Below are 25,349 nucleotides of genomic sequence, written 5' to 3'. Positions count from 1 at the left end.
GAAGACAGACGAAGAAGAAGTGTAGGTATGACGGTCAAAACAGAATCACGTGTGGTTCCAAACCAAAGAAAGAATGAGATAATTAATAGCTAATATGTAAATCTCTTTCAAGTGCACACATATACAGACAGAGACCCCATTAACGGCTCCTAGAGGCCCCAACAAAGAACAACTGTGGCTTTACCTTGAGGCTGCCATCTGCAGTGATACGCAAGCGGTTGCAGGAGCCGCAGAAATGTTCAGACATGGAGGTGATGAAGCCCACCTGGCCTTTGAAGCCTGGCACTTTAAATATCTGTTAAAAGACAGAGGAGAGTCAAACAATTATCCCCTGTAAAATTTCTTAAAAACTGGTTCCAAACCAGTGACAAAGTGCTTCATTTGGCTCCTACAAACAATGTAAGGTGGTCCCGTACATCCAAAACCGTAGAATACAGCAATGAAAAACGTACTGTCAACAATGCCACTTCACACACAAGACACATACCGTTAATCATCCTCACTCAGGTAAAAGGTTTGACATTAAGGGCGTTATATCTTGTAAAACAAACATATAATATATATATATGCTGAAATGTCCCCGTGGCCTCGCATATGTTGGAAAAACAATGAGAGCCCTAAAAACTAGGATCACTGAACACAGGAGTGCCATTCGCAATCATGATGATACAGCGAGTCCAGTAGCGATGCACTTTACTAAAGCCAAACACAACATATCCACCCTCAGATGTATTGGCATTGAGGCTGTGAAATGTCCTCGCAAAGGTAGTGACAACTATTTTGGATGTGTACACTGGGTACTCTCACGCCAAGAGGTCTAAATGAAGACTTCTGTATTCGATGCACGTGGGGAGCGAAGGCTGGCCCGTGTTGTCCGATCCAATAGAAGAGCTACTGGAGTTCTAATTGCTGAAAAAGTTAATGCTGGTTCCGATAGAAAGGTGTCAGAACACACAGTGCATCGCAGTTTGTTGCGTATGGGGCTGCGTAGCCGCAGACCGGGCAGGGTGCCCATAGCTGACCCGTGTCCACCGCCAAAAGTGCCTACAATGGGCACATGAGCATCAGAACTGGACCACGGAGCGATGGAAGAAGGTGGCCCGGTCTGATGAATCATGTTTTGTTTTACATCATGTGGATGGCAACGAGTTGGAGGTGTCAACTCGGCCTCCAAATTCTCCAGATCTCAATCCGATGGAGCATCTGTGGGATGTGCTGGACGAACAAGTCCGATCCGCGGAGTCCCCACCTCGCAACTTCCAGGACTTAAAGGATCTGCTACTGACGGCTTGATGCCAGATACCACAGCAGACCTTCAGAGGTCTAGTGGAGTCCAGGTGAGTGTGCATCGTCATTTATTTTTCAGGAATGCTAAATAAATGATCTTCACCAGTGTCCCAGCTCCTCACAGCAGCAAACTAATACTTGAGAAATATAGTGCAGTTGGAGACACTGACCTTGGCAGTTTCTGTGCCTCCAGTTTGAAGCATTTCCAGGTTGGGCCACTGCTGCTTGATGTGGTCCAGCATCTCCTGGTAACTCACCATCTTCTTAAAGTTCCACTTGTTGCCTGCAGAGAGGAGAAAAGGAAAGTGTAGGCCGGTGTAGGGTGTAGCATAATCACACGCTACGACATCTTTCACCCCATAGGCAATTCAACAACCAGCGACTTATGTGTGTAGTAGCACATCACTCAGTAAGGTTTCAGCAGAACTGAACAGGCACATAAGAGGAAAAGGAGCGTATTAAAATCCTAGAATTTGCAGCAAACCAAGCGATGCCGAGTGGCCGAGAACATATTATACCATTATATTATAAAACACTGCAATTGTTTAGTAATACCATTTTATTGGTGTTAGTTCATTCTTAAAGGGATAGTTTGGGTGTTTTAAAGTGAGGTTGTATGAGGTACTTATAGTCAGTGTATTACCTACAGTAGATGGGCCTTTTTTTTTTTAGACGGACTTGCATTTCTATAGCACCTTTCTAGTCTTCCGACCACTCAAAGTGCTTTACACTACATGTCAGCATTCACCCATTCACACACACATTCATACACTGATGGCAGAGGCTGCCATGCAAGGTGCCAACTTTGCCCATCAGGATCTAATCTAAATACTGTTGGATTTATTATGTACAAAAGTGCTTACAATGACCTGCAATAACCTGATTGTTGGATTTGTTGTGCATGAAGTGTTTGCGAGGACAGGGAGGATGTACGTTCTGTTCTTTTGCAAGGTCAAGGAGAGAAAGGAGTCAGAAGGAGAAACAAAGAAGAAGATATGCAGCAAAAACATCACGTGCCATAACTCATGAATATTAATATTGTGTAAACCATAAAACGCTGGATCAGGGATAGCTCGGGGTTCAGACTTCACGAACTGACCCATGCACTGTATGTTGTCAGGGACACGTAGACTGGATCCAGATATCTGTATACTCTTTTATTTTACTTATGCAACATTGATTGTTCGGAATAAATTGTATTATTATGCTTTAACCCGTCCGTTTGGAAAATCTCTTTGTCATACAAGATTAACCAGCACGTAACTGGGCCTTGACCTCTCGGAGGTAGAAGGCCAGTTCCTTCAATTGGTGACCCCGACGTGATCTTCGGCATTGAGAAGCGTGTCCAAAGGACGGACAGACCGGCGAGAGAGAGAAAGGGCCCTGAAATCTTAAGGTAAGCAGAACCTGTTGTATCGAACTCTGCAAATTGGCTTACTCTAAATTATCTCTCTTGTTGTGCTGAATCTCCTTTGTAGTGATAAATGTTGCAAAAGTAAAAGACTTTCTGTTAAAGCGTTTGGAACGCTGCGCTTGGAGCGCTAGAGTAGTGCGCTTGGAGCGCTAGTTTTTAGAACATTAGAGTAGTGCGCTTGGAGCGCTAGTTTAGTAACGTCTAGGACGTTAGAGTTTAGTAAAAATAGCGCTTGGAGCGCCTGTATGAGTGTACATTAATAACTAGTATTCAGAGGAAAATTAAAACTTACTGTTGATACTGGGCCAACATCGCTGGAACATCAAAGTGTCCAGTAGAAGCTTATGTTGGTAGGATCACAGCGAGGGGCATAGCGACCCATTTACTCTGAATCTAGTTACTGTCATAAACTGAATAAACCTGTGTGAAGTACTACTGGACAGAATGGACGGAGAATTTGACAAAGACTGAGGAACGGGGTGGCTGTGGGCCTCCCCGTTTATCATTTGGACAGCAAAGGGCTAAGGTCAGGACCAATGTAATCTGTACATTTGATCCCAAGACTAGAAATAAAGAGACTCAAGACCTAGATGAGTGGTATAACATGACAGTGAAGGAAGGGCATTTTCCAGCCACGGGAAGTGAAGCCAAATTCATGCCAGTGATGAGAGCATTAATACAGGTGGTTCATAGAAAGCTGCTGCAAGCAGGACAAGACAAAGAAAAGGGACATATGTTTGTAAGGAGGAAATTGAGGAAGAAAGAAGACGAGTTGGCAAGTAAATTGGTAAAATATAATGTGATACAGATGGCTGCACTATCAGCCTTAGGCAGCCAGACGAAAGCCACCCACGCAAAAACCGCTGAAGCAAAACCACTAGTGAAACCCTCACCCAGTCCTAGCGCACCCCCACCACCAAACCCACATACTAGCCAGCCGCCGCATTACATGTCCCTCCATCAGCAGTACCCACCTGGCCCACATCCCAACCCCCCTCCTTATCCTCCTCCTACCCCTAGTCCGGTACCAACCCCACAGGACAGTGATTATACAAACGAATTTATGGCACCATTGTTTCAAGTGTTAGGTGGTACTTTGGAACTTTAACCCCTACGCTACCTCCTTCGGTAATGCTATTAGACAAAAGTATCCCATACCAGCGGGTAAGCTCCACAGCTTGGTGTTTAAGATTAAGAACGGGGAGAGTGGACGCACGCTCATAGAAAGAGCAAAGACAGAGTGGGCGGGGGTTACGGGGGTGAACCCAGATAAAGAATCACAGCAGCCTCTGTTCAGAATAGCTCTGTTAAAACATGCTCCGGAAGGAGTTAAGAGAAAGATGCAAGAGAATCCAGATATGGCAGGGGCAAAATCATCAAGATGGGAAACACATTTCTGCCATCATCAGGATGCAGAAACCATGGAGGAGGAAGAGGAAAGTGAGTCATTAAAAGAGATGGTAGCTCAGTTGACTAAATTACAGTTAGCAGATGCACGGACTCGTGCAACAGATAAGAAAAAGGGAGGGAAAAAGAAAGATACCCAGATGGCTCAAATTGTAACACCAGCTCCAGCCCCGCCACAGAATCCTTATCCACTGCAGGGCCCGCCACAGGCTATGTATCAACCCCAGTATCATGTTCCTTACCAAGCTGCCCCATATCAGCAGCCCCCTTATCATGGAGGACGGAATAGAGGCAGAGGGAGAGGAGGAGGAGGCAGGGGGAGGGGGTATGCCCAACCAAGAGGAGGCAATTGTAACATCTGCGGAAACCCGGATCACTGGGCACGTGACTGTCCTCAGAAACAACAACAGCAGATGAGAGGGCCTCCACAGCAGTCATATCAGCCAACAATACAGACTCCACCAAACCAACAGCTAGCTCCAATGCAGGCATACAGCGGGTACTCTGCGCAGGGACCTCCACCTGGTCCATATACACCAGGAATGTTCCCATAGGGGTGCCCGACGGAGATGGAGGGGCAGGGGCTGGCAGAGCCCTGTCTCCAGTTGACAGTGAACGGAAAACGAAGATGGTTCATGGTGGATACGGGAGCACGTTACTCCACCTTAGCTGAACCTATGTGTTCCCTTTCCTCTCACTATGTTTCCGTTTTGGGATTTTCCGGCACTGAACAAAGACTGCCTTTTACTGTTCCCCTTCCTGTCCGGCTTGGGAGACAGGTGATGGAGCACCCCTTTTTGCATGCACCTGATTGTCCACGTGATCTCCTGGGAAGAGATGTTTTGGCAGCACTGGGGGCTTCTGTACATTGTTCACCAGAAGCTGTGATAGTGAGTTTCCCCAGAGGAGAAGAAATGGTGTGCTCCTCCCCCTCCAGTGCTGATCGCATGTGCATGTTGAGTCCTGATACCTCACCTGATGCCCCACCACCCTGTGCAGACATATATTGGGCCCTGCTAGCCGACAGAAACCCTCTGATTGACTTTTACAACATGTGGCAACCATGGATTAGGGCTCTACACCCTTACCTCCCTGTTCCCGATCCTCCCCACTGCACTCTGAATTATGACAGGAATAATGATCTTACGTATCAAGATGAGTTCCAACAGAACCTGTTAGATACAACCTGGGGGATAGGAGTAAGAGATGTTTATATAGCACCAGCAGGAGTAGCAGCCGCAGTAAAACTAACCCCAGCACAAGAACAATGGTATCGCATGTCAGAAGAAGCTGTTCCCCATGTGTCCCTAGCCATAGCTCCAAAACATCAGGCTAAAGACTTAGGCCCCATGGTTAAAGCAGCAGTCGCTCTGACAGACTGGGTTCCCACTTCCCTTTTGGGGGTTTCAATCTCACCATCCTCTAACATATATAGACTCTCCTTTTACAATGCAGTGTCAGGTATTTGCAAACATGAGTTACTAACACGCCACCACGGTAGGGAGATGTTAGATGGTGAAGGAGCCACTTCCATGTTGGCAGCTCTCCCTTCCTCACTGTGGTCTACGGGCCCCTTTGATGTTGGCAGGTGCAGCATGGAACCGGTAACTTTCGAGATGAATACTTACTGCCCTATCTGGAGACCTCAGTATAAGCATAAAGTGGAAGCAGCCCAGGGTATCTCCCCTACGATTGAAGGACTGATAAAGGCAGGGGTATTAAGAAAATCTTACTCTCAGTGGAACACTCCCATTTTGCCAGTAATCAAACCCTCCGGCTCATACAGAATGGCTCATGATTTAAGAGCCATCAATGAGCTGGTTTTGACTCCTGTTACACCAGTACCGAACCCCCACTCTGCTCTCTCGATGCTCACCCCAGCCCATACATCTTTCACATGTATAGATTTGGCTAACGCCTTCTTTTGCCTGCCCTTAGCAGATCATTTACAGGACATTTTCTCATTTACATATGAAGGCCAAAGGCTGACATATAATGTGTTACCACAGGGGTTTATACTCTCCCCCTCTATTTTTAATGAAACTTTGAGAACTCACTTAGCCGGCCTTGAACTCCCTGAGGGGTGTTTTATTGTACAATATGTAGATGACTTGTTAGTGGCCGCACCCTCGGCTGAGGTATGCCTGTCACTAACTCATGCATTGTTATTGAGGTTACATAACTACGGTTACAAAGTCTCAAAGGAAAAACTTCAGTGTTGTCGCGCACAAGTTTCGTTCCTAGGTAGAATGGTGTCAGCGAAGGGCACCGCAATGTCTCCAGCTCATCGTGACTCAATACTCCACCATCCGAAACCACAGACAGTAAAAGAGATGTTATCATTCTTAGGGCTGACTGGGTATTCAAGACAATACATCCCTAACTATGCAGGCGACACTCAGTTACTCAGACAAATGGTAACCATGGCTGGAATGAGAAATCTCACCGCTGAGCTAGAATGGTCTACAGAGGCCGAGGAGGTGTTTATCCACCTCAAGCAGGAAATGGCAGAGGCCGCAGCACTCGCTCTCCCAGATTACTCTCAACCATTCCATCTGGATGTCTCAGAGCAGCTTAGTACAGCCCATGGTGTCTTATATCAGAAACACAGAGGAGCTAGGAACGTATTGTACTATTGTAGCATTTTGCTAGACACACAAGAACAGAGAGCCAGCCCTTGTGTCAGATATGCAGCTGCTCTGGCAAAAATTGTAGACAAAGTAGGTCATATAGTCATGCACCATCCTCTACAGATTCTGACCTCTCACAGCACTGTAACATATGTCACATCCTCCTGTTTCACTCTCACCCCCCTCAGACAGACCAAGATCTTACAGGTACTCTCGAAACCACACATCTCCTTTGTACATGAGGGCTGTAATATGGCTGACAATATGACTGATGGCGAGAAGCACTTCTGTGCAGAAAAATCGCTGCCCTTTGTAAAACTAAGGTTGGACTTAGAAAACTCCCCTTTAACGGAAACTGACCTTAGCTTATTTACAGATGGTTGCTGTTTCCGTCATCCCACCGAAGGGTTAAAAGCAGGTTATGCTGTGGTGTCTATGAATACAGCAAAAGAGGAACCATGTACTCTCGATCACGGTCCTCTTGATGGGAAACAATCTGCTCAGGCAGCAGAACTTACGGCTGTAGTTTGTGCTCTGCGGTTAGCGGAAGGGAAGGCAGTGAATATTTTCACAGACTCTGCGTATGTGTGCAATGCAATTCACAGAGATATGTCTGGCTGGGTGCAAGCGGGTTTTAAGACTAGTCAGAATAAACCTATGGCTCATGAGGAGTTGATGAAAGAGTTGTTGGAAGCAATCCAGTTACCACAGAGGGTAGCTGTGATCAAAGTGAAAGGACACAGTCAGGGCTCTGACTTAGAGAGTATAGGAAACGAAGCAGCTGATGCAGCCGCTAAAAAGGCGGCAGGGTATTTACCTACTATGATGGTCATGACCACAGCAGATCTCGGTTCTGAGATAACTGATTTCTCCATTATACAAGCTCAAGAATCTGCCACAGCAGCAGAACGAACCATCTGGGAAGATAAGGGAGCTATAGAACAGTTTGATGGTATATGGTATAACGGAGATCAAATAGTTATGCCCCCCTGTTGGATGTCCTCAATACTGACTCAGACTCATGGACTTGACCATAAAAGCCACAAACAGATGTTACGAGATCTCCGCCACTGGTGGATTCCCCGGAAACATGCTACTATAACTGACTTCTTGACTAAGTGTGACGTATGTAGTACATGTAACATCAGACCTACCATCACTCCTAGGGCAGGAAAACATCCTTCTCCCACTGCCCCGGGACAAGAAATCTTTATGGATTTCACAGATATGGGAGTAAGGGCTGGGGGGAAAAGATTCCTCCTAGTAATTGTGGACTCATTTTCACGTTGGGTTGAGGCCTACCCTACGGGAAAAGAGGACGCAAAATCAGTCATTAAATGTCTGGTGAATGAGTACATTCCGAAACATGGGTTTCCTAAATTGATCAGGTCAGATAATGGTTCACATTTAAAAAATAAAGACCTGCAATCTGTTGAAAAGGCTCTGGGACTACAACACAAATTTGGCACTGTGTATCATCCACAATAACAGGACTCACACCATTTGAGCTTACGTGTGGCCGACCTTTCCCAGGGCCGTCCCAAAACCCCTCTCCCCTTCCTGACCTCGGTTACAGACCATACTATTTGAAGGTTAATGCTCTTGTGTCAGCTCTCTCCTATACAGGTGACAAACCTGTCACCCCTGTCACAGAGGACGTTCCAGGACCTGACCCCGGACCCCCGGAACACCTTTGGTTGAAGGTGTTAAAGAGGAAGTGGTCGGAGCCACGTTGGACAGGCCCACACAAGGTTCTGGCCAGAACTGCAACAGCTGTGCAGCTTGAAGGAAAAGGACTCAACTGGTGGCACCTAACACAGTGCTCCAGCAGCAGGACAGGACCTGAAGCAGAGGAGGCAGCCCCACAAGGAGCCCAGGCTACGTGAAAAGAGGGTCACGTATAATTTTTATTTTTCATATACTGTATAAACTGTGACTGTGATGAGATACACATAAGGGAAAGAAGGTTACAAGGTCTTGCCTGTATTTACAGTTAAATCAGGCTAACATGGTTGTTTAGGTGGACTCATCTAGGTGGTTTTTGAAAAACATTATATATCACATTGTATTAAAACTTGTTGCTTAGAATAAATGCTAAAATAGATAAAAAGAGGAACCAGGGGTGGGGAGAATCCACCAGAGAGAAGTTTCACTTCCTTTCCCAAACCAGTATAAAATAGGACCACCCGGATAAAAGTTTTTCAGTTGCGCGCAGGAAAACAAACTAGAAGCATCATGCAGTGCGGCAAACTGCTAGTGGCGTTTGCTGTAGCATTTGTGTTTACCTCTCTTGTCCTCGTTCTTCTGTACAAACTTTCTTAATGTGATTTGTCATGTATTTTAAATGTTTTCATTTCATATTACTATCTTAATGCAATTCATCATGTATTTTCGTGTTTTCAGTTACCATTTTAGTTATTCATGATAAAAGGAGGGAATGTGAGAGAAAATACCATGACCCTTGTGTAGAATTTGTGTACTCAGATAAATCTGAATAACCTGGGAAAGCACAGACTGTACTAGTTTAGATACATTACTTATCATCCTCGCCTCTCCACTCTGCTAAAAATAGCTAATCACAAGTAACTCTTTAACAATAGACAATGCTTTCACTCAGAAGCAGGGTGGAAGGTGTGGGCTACAAGGGGGGGAAGGCTAAACCAAGATTATAAAGAATGATGTAGTGAGGTAGCTCCCCTAATGAATATAAACTAGCTGACCAAATAGCTGCAGGTTTTGAAAACATACCTGTAATAAGTGCTCTGATCCCTATCACTCCTAACAAAAATGTTGACCGCATTAACTACATCCACTATAATGTTCTCCGTTTGACTAATCTAACCCGTGATGCAATTGCCGGACTAGCTGAACAAATGGCTCCTACGTCACTGATGGTGATCCAAAATAGAATGGCATTAGATATGCTGCTGGCAGAGAAAGGCGGTGTATGCTCAATGTTCCAAGACTCATGTTGTATTTTCATCCCTAACAATACAGCGCCGGACGGGACTGTAACTAAGGCGCTAGAGGGGCTCCGGACGCTGTCTAAATCGATGCACGATGACTCAGGTATCAACAGCCCCATTAACGACTGGTTAGACCGTACCTTTGGGAAATGGAAGTCCATGGTGGTATCTCTATTCTCCTCAATCCTTGCTGTGGGTGCATGCTTAGTATTATGTGGTTGTTGCTGTATTCCATGTATTCGCCACCTCACTGAGCGTGTGATTATTTCTGCTGTACAACGAAAGCATCCGGATGCACCTCCTTCTTATCAGATGGCCATGTTCCAAGCTGAGAGACAGGGTCTCCTGGAAATGGTGGGGGATAGTGAAGATGTTGACCCTGAAGAGGTTGTGTGATGATGCTTATAATTAATACATCTGTTCGTAACATTATCTATGCTTATAATTAATACATCTGTTCGTAACATTATCTATGCTTATAATAAATATATCTGTAGGTGAACTTAGTTAAGTTCAAAAGAGGGTCTGTTGGATTTATTATGTACAAAAGTGCTTACAATGACCTGCAATAACCTGATTGTTGGATTTGTTGTGCATGAAGTGTTTGCGAGGACAGGGAGGATGTACGTTCTGTTCTTTTGCAAGGTCAAGGAGAGAAAGGAGTCAGAAGGAGAAACAAAGAAGAAGATATGCAGCAAAAACATCACGTGCCATAACTCATGAATATTAATATTGTGTAAACCATAAAACGCTGGATCAGGGATAGCTCGGGGTTCAGACTTCACGAACTGACCCATGCACTGTATGTTGTCAGGGACACGTAGACTGGATCCAGATATCTGTATACTCTTTTATTTTACTTATGCAACATTGATTGTTCGGAATAAATTGTATTATTATGCTTTAACCCGTCTGTTTGGAAAATCTCTTTGTCACACAAGATTAACCAGCACGTAACTGGGCCTTGACCTCTCGGAGGTAGAAGGCCAGTTCCTTCAATACTCATTCACACACCGATGGCTCAGCCTTAGGGAACACTTTGGGGGACACTTCGACATGTGACCTGAAGAGCCGGTAATCGAACCACCGACCTTCCTATTGGTGGACGACCTGCTCAACCTCTGAGCCACAGAGGTATTTGAGACACCCCCAGGTGTCTAGAATCTGTTTTTGCTGCTGCCCCCCTTACACAGCAGTACATCGTTTTGCTCCCGTGCTGGTACTCTGGATAAATACCTCATACAACCCCACTTTAAAAAAAATCCGAACTATCCATTTATAAGAGTTACCTGAACATTGTATATTAAAAAAATATACAACAGCAGAGCAAGGTCAGCTACAGATGAATGTAATCTGACTCTTCAGATAACAGTTCCAGACCTGTTTTAAAGTTGAGACATTGTGGGAAAGGAGCACTCACCATCGAAGGGCATGTATTCGATGAAGCGCACCTCCAGAGGCTTCTTCTCCGTCAGCGCCACGAAATCTAGCAGCTCATCCTCATTGAGGCCTCGCATGACCACACAGTTAACCTACAGAGGGCAGCACACAACAACAGGCCACTGATCACTTGACTGCACATCCGTCTCCTCAGAAGCCTGTGATTTATTTTTTTATTTTTTGCTGGACCGCAGATGGCCAACCCTACAAACACAAGTCTGTCACTGATTGAGTGACTGAGTGATGAAGTTACAGGATTGTTCGGCTGAGTGTTGGAGTTTCCTCATTGGCTGTTGCTCTTTCAAAATGAAAAGGAGGAGAACAGTCCTTTTATGCAAATTAATCCGTCCAGCGCGAAGCGTTCGGTTCACGAAACTTGGACCAAGCTGTCAAACTTGGCAGCAGTGGCATCGCCTATTTCTCATTTAAAATGTTTTGAGAAGTAGATTTTGGTGGATTGTTTAGACGGAATAACAGAAAGCTTACGAGCAAGCCGCCATGTTGTTTCCTGTTTGCAATGACGAGCAGAGAACCAGGGACCAATCAGGTGCATTCCACGACTGGGTACATCACCGCTTGAACGGCCAGTCGAGTGGAGCAGCGCGTCCCACTAGTGTCCTCGCCTGACCTGGTGGACATGTACCGCTGGATTTAACATTATAGAAATGACCACTGACTAATCGCATAACAATTTAGCCACAAAGTCACAGACTGACCGCACACGGTCCAGACATATACTCGGTTTTGACCGAGTCTTGTTTAAAAGAAGACTGTATCTCCTCCAGAGTGGTGCTGTCTAGTTATATTTAAGATTTGAAAAAATGTGAAAGTTTAAAACAGCAGTAATCTCACATTTGAGTTTTCTTTCACATCTGAACTATCCCTCCATCAGTCCCTTTTGTCAGTGGCGTTAAGCTAACCAGTTTAACAAAACAACATGCCGTCACCCCTCAGAAGAACTCTTATTTTCTAAGACCAAAATAATGGTTATGGCGTCTTTGCCTTCCCAAAACTCCAGCGACACAGCAGAAACAGCAGATGTCTTTTTTTTTTTTTTTTTTCTTAACATTGTTTGCATGCAAAGAGCAATGAGGAAACTAGTCACATGGAGCAAATCAGGAAGCAGCGAAGTGATTCTCTAACATTAGTGTGCAAAGTGTCAGGACATGGATGAATTATATTATATTCAGCAATTTTGTTCCAACACTGTGCTGCTGCAGCAGTTTTGACATGAAGGGGAAGTAACAGCCTTGTTCATAAATAGTTGGTCAATGGTCCTTGCAACAGTCATAAATACAACACGGGGAAACTTTCACTGAAAATAGTTCTTGGTCACATTACTTTTTTTTTACCTTTTTCTCCTCCCTGGCATCTTTGTCGTTCCAAGTATGCTTCAGTAACCCAACGTATCCTCATACAACGGTTTGTATATCTTACGAAACGTTTTTTTTCTAATTTTTCATGCGTTTTCCTAAATGTCCAGCATATTTTTTCAAAATAAACTTGGTTAGGTTTAGGCAACAAAACTACTTAGTTAGGTTTAGGAAAACATCATTGTTTGGGTTAAAACAACTACAGAAGTGGTGTAACTTAAGTACCGAAGTTACATGACAAACAAATCAACGTTGACATCTGGTTTCACACTGGGAAGTCCGATCCACCCATCCACCCAGACCTCTTCCCTACACGGCGTTTGTTGCTCTTTATACTTCTTGGTTCACAATTACGTGGGATACATACAAATTCATTTCGTGGGATATATACGAATTACAGCGCATTACGTTTTGTAGGTATAGCTACAAACGGGGTATGAGAACAGCCTGAGTAACCATAGTACTTTGTTTTGCAGTAAACATCCTCCATATTACATCTGTTTTATATAAATGTCACTAAAAACATAATATGAACAAACATGAAACAGGCACATTGTCAACCAAAGAGATGTTTTTTTTTAAAGATAAATTAAGAAAAATATAAAAACAAATAAAATGAATAGGGCTGTCAATCGCTGAAAATATTTAAACGCGATTAAATTGCAAATGAATCGCACATTTTTTATCTGTTAAAATGTGGATGATTTGTTAAGTATTTAATACTCTTATCAACATGGGAGTGGGCAAAAATGCTGCTTTATGCAAATGTATGTTTATATTTATTATTGGAAATCAATTAACAACACAAAACAATGGCAAGTATTGTCCAGAAACCCTCACAGGTACTGCATTTAGCATACAAAATATGCTCAAATCATAACATGTCAGTGTGCTGACTTGACTATGATTTGCCCCAAACTGCATGTGATTATCATAAAGTGGGCATGTCTGTAAAGGGGAGACTCGTGGGTACCCATAGAACCTATTTTCATTCACATATCTGGAAGTCAGAGGTCAAGGGACCCCTTTGAAAATGGCCATGCCAGTTTTTCTTTGAAACTGGGTCCGCTACAACTTAAAAATCGCAAGTTGCGTTGAGTGGCTTTGAAATGAATTTGCGTTAACGTGTTATTATTGCGTTAACGTTGACAGCCCTAAACTAAACTTAAATATAGTAAATGTTTCTGGGTAAAAGCATGTTTGAAAAAAATTAACAAAATACCTTTACAGGGTTGTAGCCCATTTCAATGGCCTTATCAATGCCCTCCATGACCTTGTGGAACCCTGTAAAAAAAGAAAAAAGAAATTGATTGAATTTGATGATGAATGAAATGTTTATACTTGGATAACATGTCAACATTTTGCATTTGGCACATTAATCATACCTTGATATTTTTTAATTCTGTGCTACCAATTCAAAACTCAAGTAGAGAAGGAGTGTGAATAGTGGGAGAGTTTAGGTAGAAATGTATCGAGCCGTACCACAACCGGAGAGCTGAGTGGTGCGTGCGTCTGAAATGTGGGCTGCTTCAACTTCACAACTAAAGTTCAGCTTCACTGCCTTTTAACATCTGACTAAGCCCCTGATTTGCCACAAACCGCTGATATGTAAACATATACAACTAATCTCTCAGCGGCAGCCAGAGCCTTTTAAAAGCAAACTGCCAAGGTCAGACTCATCGTTTCCTTTTATCTGCACAAAACCCACAAATCCGGGCAGACTTACACCGGCTGGTAACCTTCTCTGTAGGAGGAGAGGCTTACGTTTAATCATCTCGAATTCTCATAATCGCAATTACATACCACATGTATTGTGCTTAAAATCCTAAATAAGCTTACTGAAGGCCAAGAGACAAGATTTCTTTCAGGCCATACCACACACCAAATGTCTGCTCAACCTTTAAACATCAGGTGTTATGGAAGAGGACTGGCTCAGAGAACGCTTCTATCCACGTGCCAGTTCTGCCATCGTTCCTTTTTCTCTCCTTTATTTCCTCATCTCAGTCGGTCCATCTGTTTCTACCTTCTTGAAACCAACCACCCAGAGTTCTGCCCTGCTGTCTGTGTGTGTGTCAAAGGCTCCTTCCCACTACAACAGCCACATATACACAGTATTGATTTAGGCCAATCCACAACTTGTGGTTTTGGACAGACCTTCCTTTCAGTCTTGCGTCTGACATTATGGGTCAATTACTTCTCTGTACCTTTCCGCCTGACAATGAACTCAAATTTGGCAGGGACCAGTGTATCCAGGCTGATGTTAATCAGGTCAAGGCCAGCATCTTTCAGCTTGGGCAGAAGCCGAGCCAAGTTCATGCCGTTGGTTGTCACTGCGATGGTTTTCAGGCCCTCCAGCTTCCTCAGTTCTTCTGTAGAGGGAGAGCGAACATGGGAACAAGGAAGAGAAAGAAAGGAGGGTGAGCGTGAGTCAGAGAGAGAAAACTGTTGCGATAAATACCAGGGCTGTGAAAAAAAAATCGATTCACCTATGCATCACGATTTATTTTATTTTTTTTACGATTTGGATATTGATTTTTTTAATGCCAGATTCAATATATTTGTATCATTTGAGTCTATGCGGAGGTAGAAGGAAGTTACCGCTTTTATTGTTGTAATCTGAGTAACGTGGCGTCATATCTGTTCCGTATCCGTCAACCAAAACAAACCGCAACTGGCCGCAGTGAGCCGAAATGCGTAAGTAGAAAATGGCGGAGATCCGCGGGGATACGACCTGCACCCTCACATTTTAAATCAACAGTGGTAAACACTACACATACAGTAAAGTACGGAAACACTTTGGGTTTCACACTTTGCCAGGAAAAGCAGAGCAGAGCAGAGCTCTGTCAGGGACAGGAAACGTTATCGTATTGCGGTAACCGGCTTTCAAGCCAGCCGTCACTCTCATCTCCGTGGTCAAATTCGGCCAACGCCACAACTGTAGAGCATCCATATACTGACATTTATGTTAAATGCATTCAAACGGCCCCGACGGAGCTGACCATGGATGTATAAAGAGAACGGAGCTGACGGGAGAGATACCAACAGACGAAGCCAAGTTGGCTTTTACAGCCAATATATCCATTATTACAGCCGCATACAGCTAGCAGGGCGGTGCAATCCCGTGGGTCTGATGCACGTTCATTACGCCGAGGAAAATAACTTTGGATTTGGCTTTTAGTTCATTTTACAACTTTTGGTACATAATGATTTAAATGAGGGCTATTTAAGTGTTCGTACTGGGAATACTGGGATTTACCTCAAATTATCCTCTGATTTACAGACGTCTCTTTAGACATCCACGGCCACAGACTCATTGGTGTTCGGCGCTGTTGTCAAAAAAGCACCAGAATTTAGTCTCTCTGCTTGTATACTCTGGTTTGGTTGGAGATTTGTGTGCATTATGCTAGTAGCAGTTAATGTAGCCTCGGGCTGCTAGCCTCAAGCAGAGATGAGCAGCGGGCTACAGAAGTCTGGTACAAACACAGCAGGTCAATTCTGGTTACTGTTTCCACTTGATGCAAATTATTCACTTCAGTAAACTCCAGTAAACAGGGTCATGTGAGGTCACAGTGGGAGCTGGTCACACGACACAGAGATAATTGCTGCTGTTCAGGGGGGCTGTTGGCAGCCCATGATCTGATCCTCTTTCTGCACAGACATTACCCACCGGTCACACCGCATTGCTTTGTTCATCCATGTCATGCTTTAATGTTGCTCGAAACTCGCACTATTGTCAGTGTGAAGCTGAAACGGATCATGTACAAATCGGGCTGTAAAATTACTATGACGTAATGTATCATTAGACTAAGCACATAGCAGTGGTGTAACAAATCATTTTCCCTTCCGCGAGTACTTCTTAAGCTGAAGGCATGCATGGAGAACCTGTCCTGATCCTCTTAGAGAAACTTCAGTCTAGTCAACAGGGTTAGAACATGAATCACTGATAGCCTTGGATACCAAACGCTGAATAATTTCTCTGAAAAGACTGTCACTATCTACTTATCTATCTACTTAGTCATATGGTAAACCCCGTAAAATAGTTTGTGTTCGCCACAAATCAGTTATAAGTGTTGAAACAACTCAAAACAGCTTTCTATGTTCTGGCTTTTTGATTTAAAAAAAGAAACCACAATCTTAAGAAACAGTGGTCACAGCCGTGTTTCTAAATAAATGATGGTGAATTACTGCGACAGACGAGCAGAATACCAGAATCATGGAGGACAGCACAACTTAATACACCTTAACACCAGCTGAAATAAACAGCCACTATTAACTCAAACGTTTCACTCGTTCCTTACCGATGATATTCAGCACGTCAGGTCTGATGAGGGGCTCTCCTCCGGTGAGGCGGATCTTTTCCACCCCCTCGTGGACGAAGAGCCGAGCCACGGTCAGTATCTCCGAGGTGGACAGCAGCTGGCCCCGCGGTGTGAGCTTCACGCCCTCCTCGGGCATGCAGTACTGACCTGAAAATGAGAAGACGGTAAAATGGTATAAATAAGATACCAAAGATGCTGTTATCCTACAGTATCACAAGTTACACATATTTTTCCAATAAGTGGGGCTCTGGTGGGAATTGAAAGTGCTACACAGGTGGATCTACTTATTTTATAAGCTTATAATATAATACTATTATTATTAGGGGTGGGGAAAAAATGTATTCACCTATGTATCGCAATTTTTTTTTTTTTTTACTGGGGTAGAAGGAAGTTAGCGCTTTTATTGTTCTAGTCAGAGTAGCGTGACTGTTCCGTATCCTTCACCAAAACAAACCGCGGATGGCCACAGCGAGCCAAAACACGAATGTAGAAAACGGTGGAGGGTCCTTACAAGTGCATATGCGTCATTGTGCATGCGGAACTGTCGGAAAGCATGAATAAGAGGAATCAATAGACACAGAGGCATGAGAGGCCAAGGAATCACACAACTACAGCTCTCTATTCCCATCACTAGCATTTTCCCTGCGGATGTCCGGATGATTTCACCCACCACTGCCAACAATTTACCCGCATTTGGCGAGTGGCGGGTGCTAAGTTCAGACCCTGGTCATGATGTTTGGAATTGGCAGTCTTGTCAACAAACATCCCATTGCTGAAACATCTTCCCCACCGATTCCAGATGCTACAGCTGACCCTGACCTCTACAAGGGAGGGAAAATTGTGTTCCCCATCAGTAAGAGTTGTGGTGGTAATAGTGGCAGCAGTCCCCTTGAGAAAAAGGCAGTTTCTAGAGAAGTACGGAATGAAATGAGGAAGGCCAAACAAAAGTATAAGGAAAAAATTGAAGCACAATATAGCAGTGGAGGCCTTAGAGCAGCCTGGTAAGGTATCAAGAATATGGCCTCCATTAACCGATACACTGAGACCAAAAAATCCATTAGTGTAAATGGAGTGGATAACTCTGATTTGCCCAACACTTTCAACTCCTTCTTCTCCCGCTTTGAAAGGTCTGACTTCAGTGAAAATGTCTCTTTATGTAGAAAATCCCTCGAACTTCTAAATGAAATTGTGATTTCTCAGGAATGTGTCACAGCCTTATTTAAGACGGCTAAGCTTACGAAAGCTGCTGGTCCCGACGTCATCTGTGGTGCGTACTCTGCATTATTGTGCCGACCAGCTCAGCAGGCTTTTCACCAGACTTCTAAATTTGTGCTGATCTTGTGAAATCCAAAAACCCCAAGGAACTAAGTGAGTTCAGACCTGTGGCACTTACATCACTTGTGATGAAAAATTTGTAGAAGATTTTAAAGGATATTATTGTGTCTTCTATTAATGGAAAACTCGATCCCTTGCAATTTGCTTATCAGCCTGACAAAGGCGTGGAGGACACTAAACTTTTTATACTGGACACTGTGTATAAGCATCTAGAAAAACCTGGAGCTCATGCAAGACCTCTGCTTTTAACAAAATGCAGCCTCACATCCTGACTGAGAGACTTGCCTCTCATTTTAATCTCCCAGACCAGCTTCTCATGCTGATTTTAAATGTTCTTACTGTGAGGGTCCAGCAGGTTTTCGTGAATGGACAAATGTCCAAGATGTCCGTACCAAACACAGGTTCACCTCAGGGGTGTGTGGTGTTGTCACCCCTCCTATTTATCATGTACACCGACAGCTGCAGGTCCTCTCAGGAGAACAGGCTTCTTCTTAAGGTTTCTGAGGACACTGTCCTCTTATCTCTACTTCAAGGCTCAGAGTCTGATCGTGGTCCTGATATTCCATGAGTTTGTTACATTTTGTGATGAGAATTATCTTGACCTCAATGTTTCCAAAACTAAGGAAATGATCGTTGACTTCGGACACAATACTGAACACAAGGTTAGTGTCATACACGGTGAAGATGTTCAGATTGTGGAGTCGTATAAATACCTTGGAACTGTGTTGGATTGTAAACTTTAAAGTTTCGTACTAATACGGAGTCAAACGAGGTCAACAGAGAATCTATTTGTTGAGGAAGCTGAATTCTTTTAATGTCAGCGAGAGGATCTTAAAGGCATGGTTGACGATGTTTTCCAGTATACACCATTTGTTGTATTGGTTGAAATGGTATTTACACCCCGACAGCGATCCATTACTTATGAACTCTAAAAAAGGACCGGAAAAGAGCCGTCATCTGTAGCTGCTGTAATCCTGTAAAAACGTCTACCAATCACTGCCTCGAGGTCCGCTTGGAAAGAACCAGTCGGATGCCTCCCTGCCTCCCTGCCTCCCTGCTCGTACTTTTAGATTACTGGTGACACACAAAGAGACTTGTGTTCCCTCTGGGAGAATCAGGTGGTAAAGAAGGCAAAGAATATTATCAGCCAACCTCTTCATATTCTATCTCATGAGTTCTCATTGATGCCTCCAGGCTGCCGTTATCAGGCACCTCTGAGGAGAACTAACCGTTACTCCAAATCTTTTATTCCTTCTGCTATCAGGTTATTAAACTCAGATGGAAGTCATTTTCAGTGAGATTTTTAATGACAGTTCCCTTACATGATAAATCATGTAACAATGTCTATTTATGATCTATTCATTTTCTCTTTTTAATCTATTTAATTGCTATTTATTATATTTTATCAACTTATCTGCTGTCGTTCACCAACCTCTGTTTGTCTGTTTTACTGATCTGATGATGACATAACATTTTGGATGTTGTCTGTGTGTGTTTGTGATGGGATAAGCTGTAAATGAATTGCCCTTCTTGGCATTGATAAAGTTGTCTGAATCTGAATCAGTTGTGGTTTCTTCAAGTAGCTGGATAAGCACCGGGGAAAATAAACCAAAGGACATCTTTAATATGGCAAGGTGGGAACCTATACTCACAGCGCAGGTTGCATTTCTCAGTCAGGGAGATGCGCAGGTAGCTGTGTCTCCGGCCAAAGTTGTCAGTCAAGAACGCTGAAAAGGGTAGTATGCTGTCATCCCTGAGCGTCTCCTGGGGATAAAGACAACAGGACAGTGGCACTGTGTAAGTGATCTGTCACATAGAAATAGCTGATAATGAGGGTACACTAGCACTGCCATGTCTTGTTTCACAATATTATTTTGCATCAAACACAAGATTTATTTCTGTTAACATACTGGTACATTTATTTTATCCTTATTCATGTCTTGTCGAAAAATATTGTTGTCTTAGTCTTTCGGGGACATGTGATAATCCTGAGCTGGCTAAAAAGTTCCAAAATCCACCAACGCAGTCTCACTGCAGTTCACGAAATAGTCCAAAAAATGTAATCTATTTAATTTGTGTACATATAAATTTCCGTTTTTTGTTGTGACGGTCAGCACGACTTTCAAATTTGTATTTTCATGTGTTTTCCTACGAATGTCCAGCAACATGTCAATTTGCGTTCCAGTCTTTTCAAAATAAAACTTCTTAGTTAGGTTTAGGAAAAGATCAACTTGGTTAGGCTTAGGCAACAAAACTACTTAGTAGGGTTTAGGGAAAAAAATCACGGTTTGGGTTAAAAGAACACTGGAAATGTTGAAACTTAAGTACGGAAGTTACGTGACAAAAACTACTTAGTCAGCTTTAGGAAAAGATTGTGGTTTGGGTTAAAATAACTCCGGAAATGCTGTAACTTAAGTAGGGAAGTTACGTGACAAATAAATCAACTTTAACTTGTGGTTTCACACAGGACACGAACACTGGTTTCCTGGGCAGAAGTCCTGTGTTTTTTTACCCACAAAAACACCCTGACCTCTTCCCTACATCCTCTTCATACTTCCTGGTTCACAATTTTGTGGATTACATACAAATAGATTTTATGATGACTATCACAAAAAGAATGTGAAATTTGTGTCTATGTACACAAATCTATACAATAAATTGTGTGACTATTTCACAAACTGCTGTGCGACTGGGCTGTACCAACACACAGGGAGTTGCCCGTGTCTTTGTAAACCGTTCATGACCTTTGACTGTCAACAGTGGGCCACTGTTGTGTCACAAGTTATCAGCATAAAGCATGTTACTAAGCGGTAGGTTAAACGTCACAAACACAGGACCCAGCCAGATACTGAATATTTATGCATCCCCATTTCTTTCTGTGTAGAGACACAACAGTATTCTGAGGCCAATAGTTTAACTCCATGGGTCCTCTGGATATCATTCCAAAGGGCCCAAAAATCCCTTCAACAACAGCCATCTTTACTTCCCAGAAAGACCCATAAAATGCTTTAAAATATATTCTCCTAGTTCACTCAACCTGACACTGATGGTACAAGTCTCTGCCAGGAAGACAGACAAAACAACTAGCTGATAGTGATGTGTCGGTTGCGAAAGAGCCGGCTCAAAGAGCCGACTCTTTTAAGTGAACGATAAGAGCCGGCTCCCGTCCGAGAGTCGTTTTTTTTCTTTATTAATTCAAGGCAGAATGATAGGACGATCTTCTCCGCGCCACGGGCACTCCATGCACTGACTGTGACTGAATGTTGTGTTAATGACGTCCGTGCGACCAATCAGATGATGACAGACAAGGATCATACCATCAAGCAGGGAGGGGCGGGGGTGCACGGTGCGCTGACGGTCTACAGGTACAGAGCAGGAGGAAGAGGAGGAGAGAAAGAGGAGTGCGGTTCGCGAATAGCAGACAAGATGAGTGACAGTCGGAAACGAAGCAGCATGTAAAGTTATGGTATTCTGGAAATGATAAGGTTTGGTATAATTATATTGAATAATTTAAGTGATATATGTGCACACATACTAATCATAGGTCAAAACAGCGCTAAATTTGGCTACGTATTATAAAAGTCAGAAGTGGTACAATGAAGAGCCGTTTGGGAGCCGAAAGAGCCGGCTCTTCTTGGTGAGCTGAGCCAAATGATCTGGCTCACTGAAAAGAGCCTGAATTCCCATCACTACTAGCTGAACAATGAACTTCAAACTGCAAAAGGCTGTCTGTTATCTGCCTGAATGTAAATGAATAACAACCTCAGGTTAAGCTGGGGCTAAAATTATGCTCAGCCATGCAAGAAATATGCAACTAACTTAGTTAAACTGGTGTAAAAAAAAACATTCTAGCAAACCATTTTACACCACTGTCGTAATAAACTTATTTTGAATGTGTCTAAAACAACCAGTGTTGTAATAGGAACAAACTACTCTTTATGTTGAAAACCAAAGCGTGATCTCCATAAAAATAACATGTTAATAAAGCAGGTAGAAGAAGACAAACTTTCGGAGTTATCATAGAAAGTGATTTATCATGGGATAAACACATACAGAGAATGGTAACTAAAATGGGAAACAGTTTATCTGTAATTAAGAGATGTGCAAAATATCTGACACAACAGATGGGTTTATCTCATCTGGATTATTGCTCAGCAGTTTGGTCCAATACTTCATCAGGTAATATAAGAAAACTGCAACTGGTCCAGGATAAAGCGGCACGTGTAGCTCTGTCTTGTGGGTGGAGAACAAATGTTCTTAAAATGCATAAATGTCTCTCTTGGTTTGAAGTGAGAAATAGACTGCTGCATTCATTGATGGTTTTCATTAAGAATGCTATAACAACAAAGACTCCATTTATTTTTTATTAAAAACTATCCTTTAGTACAGATACACACAATTATTCCACAAGGCATGCTGCTGCCGCAGGTTGTTTTACTTTACCAAGATCCAAAACCAAATCAGGTCAAAGTACAGCAATATACAGAGCAATGCAAGAATGGAATTCACTCCCAAATCACATTACACAACGAAATACTATATATGGTTTTAAAAAGACACTAAAAGAGCAAAGAAGAAACTTTAGTAATTCATAAGTATTCTTGGGTGTGTAAGGGTATTATGGGCATTCCATGTTAAATGATGATATTTATCTGTTAGATCATGATAGATTCAGTCAGAGCCTTTCTATTTTCTTTGTGTGTGTTTTTTACATGTATTACGATGTGTTATGTAAGTGTATTATGATGAGTAGTGTGAATGTGTATTTTTGTATTGTCACCATGTAAACTATGTGGACCCTCAGGAAGAATAGTTGCTGCTATGCAAAAGCGAATGGGGATCTAATTAAATGGACTGTAGTGCTGTGCAATATGCTGCCTTCCACTGGGTAAGTGTCTGAAATATATTAATTTTTTTAAATATTTTTTATGAGAGTTACAAGTTCTTTTAACATGGTCATGGAGCATATATATATATATATATATATATATATACTGGATATTTGTATTCTGGGGGTATTGTTCCTATGCAGAGGGTAGTTTAGTTTATTTATTGACTACACTGAGGGCGTTTTATATTTTAATTATTTATTTATTTATTGTGTTGAGTTGAATGTGCTACTTGTTTTGTACTGTAATTACCTTGTGCCTTTTCTACCTTTTTTTTCTTTTCTTAAAGCTGACTCAGTGTAAACTGCTCAGAATTCACATGAACTTATTATAGGTGCAAATGGCAAATAAAACTCTTGAATCTTGAATAAACAAATAACAAACTGTCTTAACGTCAGTCATTACCTTGTTGGTTTAATGTTTAGTTAGCTAGTTCAGCCTTTATTGGGCCTTTAACTGGACAGAGGTCCTGGCTACATTACAAACTGACACAACTTGTCACCTCACATGCATTTAGTCATTATAACTAACATTATCTAATAACTCCAACCAGCCTGAGATTAGACAGTGAAAACCTACAGTAGAGCTTGCAGGCAGTGTTAGTTACCTGTGTTGACCTGGTTTTCAGAGATGAGGTGAAGTTGGCAGCAGGTGAAGTCGAGTCTCCAAGTTCAAGCTGGTTATCTTTCTGCGTAGCACCGGAATACAGCCGCTGGATGTTCCCGTTAACGCACCGGACCAAGAGTTTTCTGACTTGCGTTAAACCGGGCTGTCTGTCAAACAAGCGGCAGCACATGCTAGCAGCGTGCGCAGCCATGGTGTTGTCTCCTGACAGCTCTGAGGTTGTTTGCTCTTCTTGGTATCAGATTCAGCTCCTCTCTCTGCAGTAAAACAGTAACCGGACGGGAGTAGCAGGGGCGGGGTCACGTCAGCCAATCGGAGCCAACTTCCGCAAGGGCTGGCGCATCCTGGGTAGTGTAGTCCGTGGGGACATTATCTCTTCATAGGCTTTATGAAAGAGTCTGGAATCAGTCAAATAATACACATTTTAGTGTGTTTTGTGCAGTGCAATGCTTGATAAATATATACACGGTGTTATTGAAAATTAAAAATTAAAAATAATTACTAAATAATGTGATTTAATAAAATATATGAAGCATTTTATGGGCCGAAACACCACTTTCTTCTCAATATTGAGATACGTAAAAAAGAACTAATTCAATTATAATATGACATTTCAAATGGAATTGTACTATATATAACTATATCCTGACAGTAGTGCATGAGACAGGTAATCTGAAAAAAATCATGTGCCTCTGTGTCCTCAGGCATTCCTAACGGCATCTGCAAGATTTCATAGACTGGAGGAAAACATTAATAAAATATATTAATACAAATAAACACAAAAAAAACACAGTAAGACAATTGATTAAAATTGCTGAAACCATTCAAACGTTATAAAAAAGTGCATATGATAAAAGCAATAAATAGGGCTAAGATAAGGACAATAGGAAGATAAGATATAGTGCTAAGCTATGTGGCCAGCAAAGGGGCAGTTGATGAGAGTTTTCCATGTGATTTAATAAAATATATGAAGCATTTTATGGGCCGAAACACCACTTTCTTCTCAATATTGAGATACGTAAAAAGAGCTAAGATTAAGAAAAACAAGGTTAAGATCACCTTTTCTATTGAAATATTTATTGTGTGTCCTTACCATACCGCTTAGTAATTGTGTAAGTTTAACTACATTTAAAAATAACTTATATTATATTTGATTCATGTATATTAGATGCAAAGAGTCAAAGCTAACGTAGAAGACCTTGCTAGCTGCCATTTATCTGCAATATTAGCAAAAATGTCATTTCCGCAACATGTCCTTATACCGCAACAAAGTGTATACAGGTTTAGAACATTATGATAGAATAGGTATATGATGGCCTTGCTCTATTTTGTCTCAGAAGTTGTTGCAGCAATTTTGGGTTTGCAAAAAGCGGCATGGTTTTTGCTCAAAACTGCATGTAATTATCATAAAGTGGGTATGTCTGTAAATGGGAGACTTGTGGGTACCCGTAAAACACAATTTTATCCAGAAATCTTGAGGTCAGAGGTCAAGGGACCCCATTGAAAATTCTTTGCCAGTTTTCTCTCGCCAAAATTTAACTTAATTAACTTCGGAGCGTTATTTAGCCTCCTTCTCGACAAGATAGCATAACATGCTTGATACCAATGGATTCCTTAGGTATTCTAGTATTTTTTAAATTATTATTTTGTAGATTCTTTGAGATG

At 42.5% G+C, this 25,349-nt stretch overlaps 1 protein-coding gene across 2 annotated transcripts in view; it reads right to left on the bottom strand.

The window, feature by feature from the left end:
* Positions 1-23,984, bottom strand: part of mocs1 (molybdenum cofactor synthesis 1) — a 29,297-nt gene extending 5,313 nt beyond the window's left edge. Inside the window, exons 1-8 of one of the 2 annotated variants that reach the window (XM_074661742.1) lie at positions 23,668-23,984; positions 19,824-19,935; positions 16,816-16,983; positions 14,722-14,886; positions 13,740-13,801; positions 11,125-11,236; positions 1,458-1,570; positions 185-295 (exon numbers count right to left, since the gene is read on the bottom strand). In XM_074661742.1, coding sequence (XP_074517843.1) covers positions 185-295; positions 1,458-1,570; positions 11,125-11,236; positions 13,740-13,801; positions 14,722-14,886; positions 16,816-16,983; positions 19,824-19,935; positions 23,668-23,877 — 1,053 coding nt within the window. In that variant the 5' untranslated portion in view covers positions 23,878-23,984. The remainder of the gene's footprint in view (positions 1-184; positions 296-1,457; positions 1,571-11,124; positions 11,237-13,739; positions 13,802-14,721; positions 14,887-16,815; positions 16,984-19,823; positions 19,936-23,667) is intronic. The other variant, XM_074661743.1, reaches the window with a different exon arrangement.
* Between the last annotated feature and the right edge of the window lie 1,365 nt (positions 23,985-25,349).

Source organism: Sebastes fasciatus, chromosome 15, assembly GCF_043250625.1.
Source record: "Sebastes fasciatus isolate fSebFas1 chromosome 15, fSebFas1.pri, whole genome shotgun sequence".
Lineage (NCBI taxonomy): Eukaryota > Metazoa > Chordata > Actinopteri > Perciformes > Sebastidae > Sebastes > Sebastes fasciatus.
The sequence above is the reverse complement of the archived record's forward strand: the minus strand, read 5'-3'. Positions and strand labels throughout refer to the sequence as shown.